This window comes from Ahaetulla prasina, chromosome 12 (assembly GCF_028640845.1).
Source record: "Ahaetulla prasina isolate Xishuangbanna chromosome 12, ASM2864084v1, whole genome shotgun sequence".
Lineage (NCBI taxonomy): Eukaryota > Metazoa > Chordata > Lepidosauria > Squamata > Colubridae > Ahaetulla > Ahaetulla prasina.
The window spans coordinates 12,773,427-12,791,262 of record NC_080550.1 but is presented as its reverse complement, the minus strand read 5'-3'; the positions used below and the strand labels follow the sequence as shown (position 1 = coordinate 12,791,262).

Here is a 17,836-nt window from a genome sequence, read left to right as displayed (position 1 = left end):
ACAAACTTCAATGCATCCCCAGAAAGAATATTAGATACTACTTTTCTTACCAACACTGTCTTATTAGCTGCTGCCATCTTATGGAGCTAAAATGTACAGCATAGCTCACTTCTATGGCTTCAGGCATATTTACTATTTTAGGTTACACTGAGTATTTTCACCCACATCTTTACACTTGTAAGGCAGGTGCTCCTGCCTTTTTGTTCTATTCTGACAGGACCTCAAACACCAGTCTTATGGTTTGGTTAAGTAAAAAGGTAAGAAACGGTGGAAAGTATTTATTTATTTATTTATTTATTTATTTTGTCACAAAGTATATATAAGCATAAGCATGAAAGTAACTATATAATATATAACCATATATATAAGCATAAGTATGTAATAACTATATTAATTGGATATAATGAAAGGAAACAATAGGACAGGAACGGTAGGCACTCTTGTGCTCTTATGCACTCCCCTTACAGACCTCTTAGAAATGGGGTGAGGTCAATAGTAGACAGTTTTTTGGTTAAAGCTTTGGAGATTTTGAGAAGAGACCAGAGAGTCAGGTAGTGTGTTCCAAGCATTAACAACTCTGTTACATATCTGTCATATTTTCTGCAATCAAGATTGAAGCAGTTCACATTAAGTTTAAATCTATTGTTTGCTCTTGTATTGTTGTGATTGAAGCTGAAGTAATCTTCAACAGGAAGGACATTGCAATAGATGATTCTATGAGTTAAACACAGGTCCTGTCAAAGGTGGTGGAGTTCTAAGTTTTCTAAACCCAAGATTTCAAGTCTGGTGGCATAAGGTATTTTGTTGTATTCAGAGGAGTGGTAGGTAGCTCGCGTGGTAGGTAGCCAAACCAACTAACGACGGCGTCAACCACCAACCAATCCACATGATTTCCAGCCAGGGTAACTCTACCACCGGATGACCAGATTTCACTCATGATGTTACCTAGCCTTGTGACAAAACTTTCGGAAACTAAACAACAAGCTCGGAGAACAAACCACCACCAGAAGTAAAGCCTTCTTGTGTCCAGTTGTTTCCGACCCTAAGGTGTGATGCTCATCTCCGTTTCCTGGCCGAAGGAGCCAGTGTGGTCCGAAGACAATATCCGTGGTCACGTAGCCAGCATGGCTATATGCTAAAGGTGCACGGAACATTGTTATGTTCCCAATGAAGTGGTGCCTATTTATCTACTCACATTTGCATGCTTCGGAACTGCTATGTTGTGGCTCCAGCCCCCAAACCTGGCCCCATGCCCGACAGTGACTCCGAGAGTGAGGGGGAAGGGCCGGTAAGGCTTACCTCAGAAGCACCGATTCCTTTGGCCCAGCTCCAGGAGCCAGAACCAGGCCAGTTGGAGGACGTAGTGAGGCTGACATCCCCTGATTCCTCCCTTCCTCAGGCTACGCCTTCAGACGCAGCTGATAATCATACTAATCAAGCCTGGATCGACCCGCGCTTCAGAAGATTAGAGAGGCAGCATCATCAAAGGGTATATAAGAAGCTTTGGGACTGCTCTCAGTTCCACGGGAAGCAAATTAGCTGAACCGTGTCGAAGTGAGCTGAAGTCTTAATCTGTTTGAACTTTTTGGCAGGCAGCTGCGTTTTCTCGGCCAGGACTGATAGGAGCCGTGAACCCACTGGCTGTAGGCCAGCTCATTACTCCAAAGAGACAAAACACTGACCTCCCCCTTGACTTTGCTTGTCAGAAGATCACAAAAGGGGAACATAGGACCCCAGGAGAATGCAACCATCGTAAATACGAGTCAGTTGCCAAGCACCTGAATTCGATCACATGACAATGAGTGTCAGCCTCCGCTTGCTACAAGTTTATTGTTTTATTGCTCTGGGTAGTCTGTCTCCTGATTGATGCATTTACTACTCTGCTTGCTACGGCTGTCATGGTAACGGGGGGGGGGGGGAAGGAGTGCTGGAGGAGAAATGGAGAGTTTTCTTCAAACATGTTCGGCAGTTTGAAAGCAGGCTGATAACAGTCAAGGTTAACGGCCCGAACATACCAGAGGGATGGAACTATCTGAAGATGCACCCCACGTGCTACCTAGGGGGAACATAGATTGGACAAGACTGATCGGACTACAGGGAGGAGGGCTTGGGGCATATTTCTTACATGTGAATTCCGCACCAAATACCTCAGAGCTTGCTTTCATTTTGTTTGCTTTCCGTTCTTACTCAGTAACTTTCTCTACAAACAATGGAGTTGGCGGTTTTCTTTCTTGAGTATTGAAAGGAGGCACTCCTGACAATGGGGATGTTGCAATGGTAAGTGTGAAAAACGGTCGTTAAGTCCTGTAGGGACTTTAAACGGTCACTAAATGGACTGTTGTAAGTCGAGGACTACCTGTAAACGCCACCCACCTCACTATCCAAAATGACTCTGGGACAGCTTGAAATATAATGAAAGCAGAAATATAAAAACATTAACATGTAACAGGTATTATATAAAACGAATAACCAGGTATACGAGGTGGGGGTCTTGTCTCTTACTCCTCCAGCTTTAAAGACCCCACATCAGGGCCCAAAACCAGTTAGCAGAGCCAAGGTTTTAAGGTTTTTTTTAAAGGTAAGTTACAAATCAAAACGTTTATTGTGGTCAGTCTTCAGGGTTCCCCAGGTCTTCTTCTTAAAAGGCAGGCTGGTTGAAAGTTGCTGGGTTACCAAGGGAGGGGTTTTCCATCCCAGTTCACAAATGTGCCAGTTTCTTTCTCAGAGAGGGCTGCCAGGGTTTTGAGAATTTCTTGTACACCATCCTCAACTGTAGTTGGGGCTCTCAACTGGAAAGAAAGAAAAAGGGAGGGAGGGAGGGAGGGAGGGAGGGAGGAAGGAAGGAAGGAAGGAAGGAAGGAAGGAAGGAAGGAAGGAAGGAAGGAGAAGGGGAGGAAGGAAGGAAGAAAGAAAAGGAGGGAGGAGAATGGGAGGGAGGGAGTAAGGGAGGGAGGAGAAGGAGAGGAAGGAAGGAAGGAGAAGAGGAGGAAGGAAGGAAGGAGAAGGGGGAAAGAAAGGAAGGAAGGAGAAAGGGAGGAAGGAAGGAGAAGGGGAGGAAGAAGGAAAGAGAAGGGGAAGGAAGGAAGGAAGGAAGGAAGGAAGGAAGGAGAGGGAGGAAGGAAGGAAGAAAGAAAAGGAGGAGGAGAATGGGAGGGAGGAAGGAGGAGGGAGGAGAAGGAGAGGAAGGAAGGAAGGAGAAGGGGAGGAGGAAGAGAGGAGAAGGGGTGAGAGGAAGGAAGTAAGAGATGGGGAGGGAGGAAGGAAGGAGAAGGAGAGGAAGGAAGGAAGGAAGAAGGGGAAAGAAAGGAAGGAAGGAGAAGGGAGGAAGGAAGGAGAGGGAGGAAGAAGGAAGAGAGGGAGGAAGGAAGGAAGAAAGAAAGGGAGGAGGAGAATGGGAGGGAGTAAGGGAGGGAGGAGAAGGAGAGGAAGGAAAGAAGGAGAAGGGGAGGGAGGAAGAGAGGAGAAGGGGTGAGAGGAAAGGAAGTAAGAGATGGGGGAGGGAGGAAGGAAGGAGAAGGAGAGGAAGGAAGGAAGGAGAAGGGGGAAAGAAAGGAAGGAAGGAGAAAGGGAGGAAGGAAGGAGAAGGGGAGGAAGAAGGAAAGAGAAGGGGAAGGAAGGAAGGAAGGAAGGAAGGAGGGAAGGAAGGAAGGAAGGAAGGAGAAGGGGAGGAAGGAAGGAAGAAAGGAAGGAAGGAGAAGGGGAGGAAGGAAGGAAGGAAGAAAGGGAGGGAGGAGAAGGGGAGGAAGGAAGGAAGGAGAAGGGGGAAAGGAAGGAAGGAAGGAAGGAAGGAAGGAGGGAAGGAGGAAGGAAGGAGAAGGGAGGGAGGAGAGAGGAGGGAGGGAGAGAGAGGAGGAGGAGAAGGGAGGAAGGAAGGAAGAAGGGGAAGGAAGGAAGGAAGGAGAAGGGGAGGAAGGAAGGAGAAGGGGGAGGAAGAAGGAAGGAGAAGAGGAAGGAAGGAAGGAAGGAAGGAGGGAAGGAAGAAGAAGGGGAGGGAGGGAGAGAGGGAGGGAGGAGAAGGGGAGGAAGGAAGGAAGGAGAAGGGGAGGAAGGGAAGGAAGGAGAAGAGGAAGGAAGGAAGGAAGGAAGGAAGGAGGGAAGGAAGGAGAAGGGGAGGGAGGGAGAGAGGGAGGGAGAGAGGGAGGAAGGAAGGTGAAGGGGGAGGAAGGAAGGAAGAAAGAAGAAGGGGGAGGGAGGGAGGGAGAGAGGGAGGAAGGAAGGAAGGAAGGAAGGAAGGAAGGAAGGAAGGAAACAAAGGGAAGAACCAAAGCGGGAAAAAAAGAATAAACATGAATGAAATATGCCAACTTTTCCTCTAATTTATTTGCAAATTCATTTTTTTAAAATTTTGCTTAATTCATTTTACCTCCATTTCTCCTACTGATGTCGTAAACCTTTAATTTATTGTGAAATTACTTTCTTTTTCATTCTTTTTTTCATTTTTATCTGATGAGATACTTAATGGACTATTCATCATCTTTCGTTTAAAAAAAAAAATCCCAACCAAGTCTAATGAACAGAGGAGAAAATGCATTGCCACAAAACCGATTCCTAGCGACTGACTTAAAAAGTTGAAGAAATATATGACTTTTTTTTTCTGTAGAACTTTTTTGTCCTACAGCACTCTATTGCCAAATTCATGACAATAAAAGCAAACTATATTAAGTGATCGTGTGGCTTTCTTGATATCAAAGAAAGGATGTTACTTCATTAAATTGGTTTGTTTGTTTTTTCTGATTCAACTAAGCTGACAGGCCAATCCCAAAACTTTTTTTCCTAGCTGATTAAAAAAATGTTTTTTTGAAAATCCAGAAAGTGAATTAGTGTAATACAGTGGTGGGTTTCAAAATTTTTTTACTACCGGTTCTATGGATGTGGCTTGGTGGGCGTGGCATGGCTTGGTGGGTGTGGCTTGGTGGGCGTGGCAGGGGAAGGATACTGTAAAATCTCCATTCCTTCCCCACTCCAGGGGGAGGTTACTGCAAAATCCCCATTTCCTCCCGATCAGCTGGGGCCTGGGAGACAGAGAATAGATGGGGGACGGGACCAGTCAGAATTTTTACTACCGATTCTCCGAACTACTCAAAATTTCTGCTACCGGTTCTCCAGAACTGGTCAGAACCTGCTGAAACCCAACTCTGGGTTTGTTAATGTAGCAGCTCATATACAATAGACCAGGGGTCTCCAACCTTGGTCCCTTTAAGACTTGTGACTTCAACTCTCAGAGTTCCTCAGCCAACTTTGCTGGCTGAGGGACTCTGGGAGTTGAAGTCCACAAGTCTTAAAGGGACCAAGGTTGAGACCCTTCAGATTAGGATCTCCAACCTGGTGACTTTAAGACTTATGGACTTCAACTCCCAGAATTCCTCAGGCTGACTGAGGAATTCTGGGAGCTGAAATCCGCAAGTCTTAAAGTTGCCCAGGTTGGAGATCCTTGCAGTAAATGTATTAACTTTATGAGAAGAAAGACTCTACTACAAATCACTTACTGTTTCGCTTACAGTTCCCATATCTGTCTGCAACCATCCAGGGTGCATTGTAACACAGAGGATCTCGTCTTGGGCATATTGCAGGGACTGGCATCGGTTGAGCATGTTTAAAGCAGCCTAGAAGAGGGGCGTTGTAGAAAGAGGAAGACGTAAAAAACATGTGGAGACTCTAGAAACAGTGCAGAGAAGAGCAATGAAGATGATTAGGGGACTGGAGGCTAAAACATATGAAGAACGATTGCGGGAACTGGGTATGTCTAGTTTAATGAAAAAAAGGAGATATGATAGCAGTGTTCCAACATCTCAGGGGCTGCCCCAAAGAAGAGGGAGTCAGGCTATTCTCCAAAGTACCTGAAGGCAGGACAAGAAGCAATGGGTGGAAACTAATCAAGGAGAGAAGCAACTTAGAACTAAGAAGAAATTTCCTGACAGTCAGAACAATTAATGAGTGGAACAACTTGCCTCCAGAAGTTGTGAATGCTCCAACACTGGAAATTTTTAAGATGTTGGATAACCATTTTTTTTTATTTCATTTTGTCACAACAGTATATGCAATCATCAACATAAACAATAACCCATCATGAGAGGAAAAAAGTATCTATAAGTAAAAGTATGCAACAACTATGTTAATTTGATATAATGAAGGGAACAATAGGACAGGAACGTATAAACGTATAAATGTAAGGACAATTGTCAATTGTCCTTACATCACTTCATTTTTCTGAAGTGATGTAAAGTTTCCTTCCTGGGCAGGAGGTTGGACTAGAAGACCTCCAAAGTCCCTTCCAACTCTGTTGTTGTTGTTGTTGTTGCTGTTGCTGTTATTGTTGTTGTTGTTGTTGTTGTTGTTGTTATTATTATTATTATTATATGAATGGCACATCCTAGTTCTGTAAAGAATATTGTAGGTTGTGCTGCAACTGTCAAAAAATCCAATGCAATCCTAGGCTGCATTAGCAGAGGAGTAGAAATCAAGATCACATTAGTAATACCACTTTATAACGCCTTGCTAAGACCACTCTTGGAAATACAGGTAGTCCTCGACTTACAAAAATTCTTTCAGTGGCCGTTTCAGAGTTACAACGGCACTGAAAAAAGTGACTTAGGGCTGCTTTTCACACTTACGACCGTTGCAGCACCCCTATGGTCGTGAGATCAACATGGAGATGATTGGCAGCTGGTTTGTATTTATGACGGTTGCCGTCTCCGGAGGTCATGTGATCAACTTTGGCGACCTTCTGATGCACCAAGTCAATTGGGGAAACCAGATTCCTTTGACAACCACCTTACTGAGTGACACAACTGCAGTGATTCACTTAACAACGGTGGCCGGGAAGGTGGTAAAATGGGGCAAAAACTCGCTTAGCCGCCATCTTGCTTAGCAACGGACATTTTGAGTTCTATTGCAGTTTTGGGTTGCTCTTGGTTCTGTCCGGTTCTTGAGAACCAGTAGTAAAATTACGCCAAGTGCCTGATCTTCGGACCTTTCGCCGTGAGCTGAAAACACACTTATTTATTCAAGCGGGACTGGCTTAATAGTTTTATTAAATTTTAATTGGGGTTTTAGTACTTTGGGGTTTTGAATTTTAAATTTTAAATTTTTTTTAAGGTTGGCCATTTTTCTAATATGCTCTGTTTTTAGTTTGGTGTTTTAATTGTATATTTATCATGTTTTTTATCTTCTGGCTGTACACCGCCCTGAGTCCTTCGGGAGAAGGGTGGTATAAAAATTTAATAAAATAAATAAATAAATAAAATAAAAGCGGCGGGAGGCTCCGCCCACCCGCCCTGACATCATATTTGGCGATCTGCGCATGCACAGAAGTTTCTGCGCGCACGTTCCCATTGCGAACCGGTAGCAAAGGTACGTAGAACCCACCCCTGTTCCATTGTGATCGTAAGTCGAGCACTACCTGTGTTGTCTGAGATTGTATATGAAAATCTAAACAAAAAACAAAACAAAACAAAAAGAATCTGAACACTAAATACAAGCTCGATGGACATTACCTTGCAGGTGACCCTCACCCCGTCAAAGATCTTGGAGTTTTCATATCAAACGATCTAAGTGCCAAAGCCCACTGCAACTACATCGCCAAAAAGGCTTTAAGAGTTGTAAACTTAATATTGCGTAGCTTCTTCTCCAGAAAGATTACACTACTAACCAGAGCATACAAAACATTTCCTAGACCAATTCTCGAATACAGCTCGCCTGTCTGGAACCCACACCTCATTTCGGACATTAATACCATTGAGCGAATCCAGAAATATTTTACAAGAAGAGTTCTCCACTCCTCTGATCACAACAAAATACCTTATGCCACCAGACTTGAAATCCTGGGTTTAGAAAATTTAGAACTCCGCCGCCTTCGGCATGACCTGAGTATAACTCATAAAATCATCTACTACAATGTCCTTCCTGTTGAAGACTACTTCAGCTTCAATCGCAATACACGAGCACACAATAGACTTAAACTTAATGCGAACCGCTCCAATCTTGACTGTAGAAAATATGACTTCAGGAACAGAGTTGTTAATGCCTGGAATGCACTACCTGACTCTGTGGTCTCTTCCCAAAATCCCCAAAGCTTCAACCAAAGACTATCTACTATTGACCTCACCCCATTCCTAAGAGGTCTGTAAGGGGCGTGCATAAGAGCACCAGCGTGCCTACTGTTCCTATCCTAATGTTCCCTTTGATTGTATCCAATTTGTATGGTTATTTCATGCTTATATATACTGTTGTGATAAATAAAATAAATAAATAAAATAAAAATAAAATATAAGAGCTATAAATCTGATATTTATATGACAATCTGGGCAGCGGCCAAGTCTTCTCCAAACCTTGCTGCAACGGTAGTTGGGGATTTGCCCACTATCCCATGCCAGAATGTTAGTGATGGAGCCGCATTCACTGGATACATTAACGATTGCAGCTTTGCTGCAGCTCATGCCTTTCAGGTGACTCTCCTTGGATGCCTTCCTCAGCAAAGGTAGGAAGACCTGAAGAAAAAGAGTGGGTGGGGGGATTAAAAACAGAGGCATGCTATGGCCGGGTATGGAAAAGTCACCCTGAGGAATCTGCAATAGCAATAGCAATTATATACCGCTTCACAATGCTCTACAGCCCTCTCTAAGTGGTCTACAGAGCCAGCCTATTGCCCCCAACAATCTGGGTCCTCCTTTTGCCCACCTCAGAAGGATGGAAGGCTGAGTTAACCTTGAGCCTGGTTGTTGTGCCTCGCTCGCCCCCCTCTCCGCAGCTGGGCCCCTCTCATCTCCTGCTATCTCAGCCAGAGACTGATAGTGCAGAAGAATGTCCTGGCATGCCTCCAGCCCCCAGCCCTGGCACCATGCCCGGACAAACCGAGCGAACAAACCTCCCCCCGATAGCATGTGCGCCTGAAGCCAGCCACGAGCTGGAATTACTGGCAGCTGGGGACGAAACGATGCAGTGGATAGATCCACGCTTCCGGAGAATGGAGAGGCGATGTCAGCAAAAGGAAGGGAGGGGCAGGCCTGGATAAGTGCTGAGTCATGGAGCCACACCCCATAGCCTATATAAAGGATCTGCTTTCTGGCATTCTTTGAGTCAGGCAAAGTCTAAATTGGATTGCTGAAGTCACATCCTGGTCTCCTGCCTGCCCTGAGAACTCTGACAGAACTTTGGCAAAGCTGCAGAGGCTTTGCGGCCACGCTTGACACGGACTTCCCCGACCCGGCCATCAGAGGAGGAGTAGGACACGACACTGGTTAGATTTGAACTGCCAAATTGCAGTCAGCCGGCAGTCAGCAGAAGTAGCCTGCAGTACTGCACTCTAACCACTGCGCCATAGTGGCTGCTAATGATAGTCCAGAAATTGTTGATCAAAGGCAGTCTTATACTTTTATAATCCTGGTGCAAACTTCTGCCCTTTGCTAATTGAGAAAGCTACACCTGATGAAACACATGCTTTCCTTTTATTGTTATTATTAGTTTATAATATAAAACACAAAAACGCAAAAGAAAATAGTAGGGAAAACAGGGGAGGGCAACCACAAGGGGAAAGTGTAGGAAAAGGGGAGAAACAAAAATGGGGCTGACTGGTTGGAGTGAATTTAACCCTCTTCAAGACTGGGTCAGTTTTTGGTCAAATTCTACCCCTTTCAGCATTAGTTGCTTTGGTCAATTGACCTCCTTTTTGATTCCTCTGAAGTCAATAAAATGAGGACCCAGGTTGTTGGGGGCAAGATACTGATTCTTCATAGTGTAGTTTGCACGGTAGCACTTCACAATGTTTTTATAGCACTCTCTAACATGTTTACAGTTAGAGAGTGCTATTGTTATGACCCAGGCCCAAGTAGGTAGTAATAAATTTAGTCCGTGGAAAGACAAACTTTATTCGAACGGCTGGGAATTACTTCATTCCCAGCGTCGTTCAACTCAAAGTAAAACAAATGTCTCCCAACACAAATTCCTCAGTTATCTCACAAACCTTAGTCCAATTAGGCAAATTGCCAAAGGCCCTTCCTGGCAAACATCCAGAAGCCACAAAAACAAAGATGTACACGAAGCCGAGGATGAAGCAGAAGACGCAGCTACAACCAGTGGTGGGATTCAACCAGTTCGCACCACTTCGGGAGAACCGATTGTTAACTTTCTGAGCAGTTTGGTGAACTGGTTGTTGGAAGAAATCATTAGGGCAGAGAACCGGTTGTTAAATTACTTGAATCCCACCACTGGCTACAACGTTGTTTTCCAGCAAAGCTGAAACACTGGTGCTGGTCTGCTTTAAGCCTTATGGGAGGGGCCAATCATCTCTTGGCCCTACTCCCGAGTTGTCCTCTCTGCTTGAGCTGCTCTTGCCTTCTGGCAGCTCTTCCCATGCGTGCATTAGGAACAGGCTCCTCCTGTTCCTCTGCCTCACTACTATCAGTCTCTGGAGTCCGCACCTCACTCCCCGATGGTCCTGGCCTCACCTCAGCCTCATCGCTGTCCGACTCCGTTGCCAGCTCCGTAGGCTGGTGACGGACCACAACAGCTATAAAAGCAATTTGAAGTGCTACATAAGTGCTGTTGCTAAGTGAGATCTAGCCAAAAGGAGAGAGCTGAAGGATATTCCTACCTGGCCCATTACCATAGGACCAACCACATTGGTATTGTACACCTCTAACATGTTTTCCGGTGTCTCTGATTCCAGACTGGACGGCTTTACTATTGCAGCATTGTTGAACAACAGATTCAAACCCGCTCCATGTAGACATTCGGTAATTTTGGCTGCGGCAGCTTTGATGCTGGATGGATCAGAAGTGTCTGAAACGGAAACGAGAAAGGTTTTTTGTTTGTTTGTTTTTTTTTGCACGTAATGCAAATCCCTATCCGGGAAGCAACCCAGCTGTTTCCCAACAAGACACTTAACTGGATTTTATATATTAGAGTTCTCTATATATTAGAACTTCTGCCAACCTAGCAGTTTCGAAAGCACCTAAAAAATTCAAGTAGAAAAAATAGGGACCACCTTTGGTGGGAGGGTAACAGCGTTCCGTGCGCCTTTGGGGTTGAGTCATGCCGGCCACATGACCACGGAGACGTCTTCGGACAGCGCTGGCTCTTCAGCTTTGAAACGGAGATGAGCACCGCCCCCTAGAGTCGGCAACGACTAGCACGTATGTGCGAGGGGAACCTTTACCTTTACCTTATATATTAGAAAAGTGTTTCTCAACCTGAATTGACAGGTTCCAGCAACCGCAGTCGAAGGCTGGATCAATAATTTCACCTCCCAAGAAGATGCTGTAACTTGCAGAATTGCAAAATATAGTTGCAAAATGCAGAGCAGAAGACTCAAAACAAAAGTTTTCGGGAATTTTTATGAAAATGTATCAGTCTATACTTTCCCAAAGGATACTTTGATTGAAGAACCAACCACAAAATGTTCACGCCATTGCATTTCTCATTCTCTCTCTTGTTTGTTGTTGTTGTTGTTGTTCTTTTGAATTCAGGCTTACTGAAATATATATTTGCCAGGGTGTTTGAGAAAATGAATTGTGGTTGAGGGTGCAGCAACTTCCTTATAGCCTAGCATGAACACCAAAGATGCATTCTAAAACTAAGCCATTATAATACGAACGCATGATTGTTATTGTTGCACATGCAATCCAATTTTTTTTACTACCTGTTCTGTGGGCATGGCTTGGTGGGCATGGTGAGGTTTGGTGGGCACGGCTTGGTGGGCGAGGCAGGGGAAGGATATTGCAAAATCTCCATTCCCACTCCACTCCAGGGGAAGGATACTGCAAAACCCCCATTCTCTCCCTACTCCTGGGGGAAGGATACTGCAAAATCCCCATTCCCACCTCACTCCTGGGGGAAGGATATTGCAAAATCCCCATTCCTACCCCACTCTGGGGTCAGCCAAAGGTGGTATTTGCTGGTTCTCTGAACTACTCAAAATTTTCGCTACTGGTTCTCCAGAACCTGTCAGAACCTGCTGGATTTCACCCCTGAGTCAGTGCCTATCCTATTAGCCTGTGTTTTGCTTTCTAAATGTTATTATGCAACTGCTAACTGCCCATGTACAATTTTATCTTGCTTAAAATCTCAGAACCACAGAGAACAAATTAGTGGCTTTGTTTTTACAGCTTTTTTGGCAGCCATGCATCTGGCTATTAATGCACCCCTTGGAAGACAAAGGGAATGAACTAAAGGAGAAAACTGCAGATTTTTGTTCAGACAATCCTTTACCAGGACTGCAATTGGAGCAACAGACTGATGAAGCAGGCGTAACAAATTCCTGCAGGAAATGCACGACAGATGTGTGTTGACACATCTGCAGGTAGTCCTCAACTTGCAACACTTCATTTAGTAACCATTCAAAGTTACAACGGCACAAGTGACTGATGACCATTTTTCACACTTACGACTGTCAGGCCTGGAAACCATACTAGACTTTAGGTTTCCAGACGCTGCCACATTTTTCCCCTGAGGGGAAGAAGGGGGGCTGAGGGGTATGGTAACATTCTTCAAGCGGTCAAGGTCGGATGGTGTTCACATCTGCAGGAAGAGTGGCGAGAAGATATTCGAATGAACTGGGAGAACGTGGGACCATGTGACCATCAAAGGGGTCAGGGGGGTGGGACTCTTGGGGTTTGTATAACTGAGAAAAGAATCCAGAAGTTCAGTTTTGGAATTTCACTCATCGTGTGCCAGTTTCCTCATAAGTTTCCTGTAAAGAACTCTGAAAAACAATGGCATAGCATCCCCATGGTCATGTGGTCAAAATTCAGACGCTTGGCAATTGACTCATATAAACGACCGTTGCAATATCCCGGGGTCCTTTGTTCACCTTTTGCGACCTACTGAGAAGCAACAAAATACCTTATGCCACCAGACTTGAAATTCTGAGTTCAGGAAATTTAGAAGTACGCCGCCTTCGGTATGACCTGAGCATAGCTCATAAAATCATCTGCTACAATGTCCTTCCTGTCAATGACTACTTCAGCTTCAACCACAACAATACACGAGCACACAATAGATACAAACTTAAAGTGAACCGCTCCAATCTTGATTGTAGAAAATATGACTTCAGTAACAGAGTGGTTAATGCCTGGAATGCACTACCAGACTCCGTGGTCTCATCCCAAAATCCCCAAAACTTTTATTTATTTATTTTATTTTATTTATTTGTCACAACAGTATATATAGGCATAAGCATGAAATAACTATACGATATATAAGCATATATATAAGCATAAATATGTAATAACTATATGAATTGGATACAATCAAGGGAACATTAGGACAGGAATGGTAGGCACATTTGTGCTCTTATGCACGCCCCTTACAGACCTCTTAGGAATGGGGTGAGGTCAATAGTAGACAGTTTTTGGTTGAAGCTTTGGGGATTTTGGGAAGAGACCACAGAGTCTGGTAGTGCATTCCAGGCATTAACAACTCTGTTATTGAAGTCATATTTTCTTCAATCAAGATTGAAGCTGAAGTAGTCTTCAACAGGAAGGACGTTTTAACAGATGATTCTACGAGTTAAACTCAGGTCATGTCGAAGGCGGCGAAGTTCTAAATTTTCTAAACCCAGAATTTCAAGTCTGGTGGCATAAGGTATTTTGTTGTAATACTGTCTACTGTTGACCTCACCCCATTCCTTAAGAGGTCTGTAAGGGGCGTGCATAAGAACACCAGCGTGCCTACCGTCCCTGTCCTAATGTTCCCTTTAATTGTATTCATTTTATGTATTATTATTTATTATTTATTTTATTTATTTATTTTTATTTTTCAAATTTATATACCGCCCTATCTCCCTAAGGACTCAGGGCGGTTCACAGGCAGTTAAAATACATATAAATACAGATTAAAAAACAACAATTAAAAAACTTATTCTATTGCCCCAAATTTAAAATAGTATAAATAATAAAAACCCCTTAAAACCCATAACTTTAAAATCTAATCCAGTCCCGCGCAGATAAATAAGTGTGTTTTAAGCTCGCGACGAAAGGTTCGGAGGTCCGGAAGTTGACGAAGTCCTGGAGGAAGTTCGTTCCAGAGGGTGGGAGCCCCCACAGAGAAGGCCCTTCCCCTGGGTGTCACCAGACGGCACTGCCTAGCTGACGGCACCCTGAGGAGTCCCTCTCTGTGAGAGCGCACGGGTCGGTGAGAGGTATTTGGTAGCAGTAGGCGGTCCCGTAAATAGCCTGGCCCTATGCCATGGAGCGCTTTAAAGATTGTCACCAGCACCTTGAAGCGCACCCGGAAGGCCACAGGCAGCCAGTGCAGTCTGCGCAGGAGAGGTGTCACATGGGAGCCACGAGGGGCTCCCTCTATCACCCGCGCAGCCGCATTCTGGACTAACTGGAGCCTCCGGGTGCTCCTCAAGGGGAGCCCCATGTAGAGAGCATTGCAATAATCCAGGCGAGACGTCACGAGGGCGTGAGTGACCGTGTATTCAATTCATGCTTATATATATTATTTAATATGTACTCGACAAAATAAATAAAATAAATAAAGCAAAGTCAATGGGGAAGCAAGATTCACTTAACAACAGTTTGACTAATTTAACAACTGCAGTGATTCCCTTAACCGTTGTGGCAAGGAAGGTCATAAAATGGGGCAAACCGAATTGTGGTTGCAAGTCAAGGACTACCTCTGATGCGCCGTATGCTAAAATAAAACCTGGTTATGATACACACTTGAAAGTAAATCAGGAAGCCCGTAATTGCGGAGTCTGTCTGGCGAGAACAAAGAATGTTTATCTACAGGAAATATGCACGTGTAAATCTTGTACCCATTCTGGGTAGTTAAAAAACTGATAAAAGTAACCAGAGTTAGACAACTTGCAGGCCTCAGCTAAAAATTAGGAATACAGATGGCCTGCAGCCAATTAAATGTGTATTAGATAACTCCTGGGGCATTCATTAACCAAGGCTTAGGAATAGGGATAGCTAGAGACCAATAGAACAAATTGTAGAATTATTACTAATACGTTTATTAGATGATATTTCTTATTATCTCGCCTTGTCCCGCTTTCTCTTTTAGTGAAAACTTATAAAGCTTTCTTAATCCTTTGTTCTTGGTTCTTGGCATTTTGGCCAGGAGCCCTTTTCCTTGGAGGACTCCAATAAAAAGCAATCAGAAAATCTGCACCTCGTGTCTGGCGTCCATCATTGGCTTCGGCACCAGGCTCAGACCCGAATTGGAGACAACACCTCTACTTTTTTTTGTTGTTGTTTTTGTTTACATTTATATCCCGCCCTTCTCCGAAGACTCAGGGCGGCTTACAGTGTATAAGGCAATAGTCTCATTCTATTTGTATATTTTTACAAAGTCAACTTATTGCCCCCCCAACAATCTGGGTCCTCATTTTACCTACCTTATAAAGGATGGAAGGCTGAGTCAACCTTGGGCCGGGCTTGAACCTGCAGTAATTGCAGGCTACTGTGTTCTAATAACAGGCTTTACCAGCCTGAGCTATTCCGGCCCCTTCCATCTCAGGAAAAAAAAAATCCCCATGCAAGTCAGCTCTTGGCTCACCAGGACAGCGGGGCAACGAGCGATCATCCAGACCCTGCTGAGCCACCAGTGGCTGGCTCTCAGGCCCAGGAGGAAGGACAATATTAATAAATGCTGAGAGTTAGGAGCCAGCAATATTGGAAGGGCTGTAGGTTGCCCGCTTTGAATGCAAAGGCAGAAGTCAGGAACTCACCAAGCTGGATGATTTGTATTCGGTGCTGGTGCTGAGCAGCCTGATTCTTCAAACTCTGAAAGATACAAACGCGAGAGGCTTTGGGAGCTGTTTTGAGGTGGGTGAAGAACGTGAGGCTGAACAGAAAGGAAAGCAGGAGACTGTTAAATTATTTGGAGAAGAGAAGAGAATGTTTGTAAGAGGTTTCCGTCTCATCCCCTTTCCCAAGCAAGGCAGGCTTTGCCTGTTATTAGAGCAAAGTTATTAATCCCAGCTGATTCCTTTGAATCCCAGTGCTCACCTTCGCACGAGGTCCCTCTGGGTCACGGCAAGTGGCAAAGATCCATTCTGGTGGGTCGCTTTTCCCCACCAGTTGCTTCACCAGCTCCAGGCCGATGCCCCGATTAGATCCCGTCACCAGGACACTGCGTGGATTCAGCACTTCCATCTCCTTCGGGAGCCAGAGTCCAACTGAAAAATTAGTGTTCAATAAATCAGGTTTTTGTCCCCTTTCATCTGCCTTGGCCTCCAGAAACTGTCTCTGTTCGTCGCACTTCTGCTGCCTGCATTGGGCAGAGGTTCAGAAGCACTGTAGATAATTGCCCACACCCAATATGCAAAGAAAGATAAATGGTTTTAAAAGCTGTTGGTTGCTTAGTGAGGGAGGAGATTGGAGAGAAGATTGTGTGTGTTGGTGGGTGTGTGTGTGTATGGAAAGGAAGAAAAGAAAGAAGGGGGAGAGAGAGAGAGAAAGAGAAAAGGAAAGAGGAAGGAAGGAAGGAAGGAAGGAAGGAAGGAAGGAAGGAAGGAAGGAAGGAAGGAAGGAAGGAAGGAAGGAAGGAAAAGAAAGAAAGAGAGAGGGAGGGAGGGAGGGAGAAAGAGAGAGAGAGAAAGAATGAAAGGAAAAGGAAGGAAGGAAGGATGGAAGGAAGGAAAAGAAAGAAAGAAAAAGAAAGAAAGAAAGAAAGAAAGAAAAGAGAGAAAAAATAAAAGGAAAAGAAAGGAAGGAAAAGAAAGAAAGAAAAGAAAGAGAGAAAGAAAAGAGAGAAAGAAAGGAAGGAAGGAAAAGATAGAGAGAAAGAATGAAAGGAAAAGGAAGGAAGGAAGAAAGGAAGAAAGGAAAAGAAAGAAAGAAGGAATGAATGAATGAATGAATGAATGAATGAATATGGGAGGGAGAAGGGAAGTAAGGAAGGAAAAGAACCAGAATGAAAGAAAGAGGAAGAAAGAGAGAGAGAAAGAAAGGAGGGAAGGAGGGAAGGAAGGAGGGAAGGAAGGAAGGAAGGAGGGAAGGAAGGAAGGAAGGAAGGAAGGAAGGAAGGAAGGAAGGAAGGAAGGAAGGAAGGAAGGAAGGAAGGAAGGAAGGAAGGAAGGAAGGAAGGAAGGAAGGGGTGATCTTCAAATGCAGCTTGGAACAACTGGGCATTCTTTTCAAAGACCTAATATTTTTGATGGAGGACAGCACTGACTGGATCCCTGCTGGATTTTTGGCACACACCCTCCAAACAAATGCACCAGGCAGTCACTGCAAGTTACACACGCAGGGAGGTGGGAATCACGGGCGGATTCCCTCCATCTTCCTTCTCCCCCTCAGCTCTAAGCAAAGGGCAAAGCACACCTTGGGAGCCCATTTGCGCCCCTCCCCCCCACCCGGTTTGAGCATTCAGCCATGCTGGGGATCGGGATGAAACAGATGTCCAGGAAAGAGCACAACTTATTCTCTGCCTGTTCTGCCTGGACAGCTTAAGGACAAAAAGAAGCAGAGCATATCCAGCCAGATGCCTGGCAGGGACTCCGAGTAATGCTGGCCTCTGACACAGAGCGGGTGGTTTCTTTTACAGGTTAAATCTTTTGATTTCGCACCTGCGTTTTCCACCACCTCCAGATAAGTTCCTGTGGTGGTGGATCTCATCCCTCCGAAGGAGAGTATTTGTAGCTATGGCCAGTTCCTGAACGGTTGGCAGTCTAATGCCAACTGGGCATGGCTGGTCTTGTGAAGAGAAGGACCAGGGGAGACATGATAGCCGTCGTCCAATATTTGAGGGGCTGCCACAGAGAGGAGGAAGGGGGTGTCGAGTTATTTTCCAAAGCACCGGAAGGCCAGACAAGGAAGAATGGGATGGAAAATGACCAAGGAGAGAGGTTCAACCTGGAAATAAGGAGAAATTTTCTGACAGGGAG

The 17,836-nt window shown here is 44.8% G+C and overlaps 1 protein-coding gene across 1 annotated transcript; it reads right to left on the bottom strand.

Annotated features, from left to right (window-relative positions):
* Positions 1 to 301: 301 nt before the first annotated feature.
* LOC131184345 (C-signal-like) lies at positions 302 to 16,292 on the bottom strand. Its single transcript, XM_058155508.1, has 6 exons — positions 15,957 to 16,292; positions 15,677 to 15,731; positions 10,589 to 10,776; positions 8,328 to 8,486; positions 5,487 to 5,603; positions 302 to 2,789 (listed from the first exon to the last, which is right to left on the bottom strand). Exons 1-6 carry the CDS (start codon positions 16,101 to 16,103, stop codon positions 2,670 to 2,672), a joined length of 786 nt encoding a protein of 261 aa, XP_058011491.1. The 5' UTR covers positions 16,104 to 16,292; the 3' UTR covers positions 302 to 2,669.
* Between the last annotated feature and the right edge of the window lie 1,544 nt (positions 16,293 to 17,836).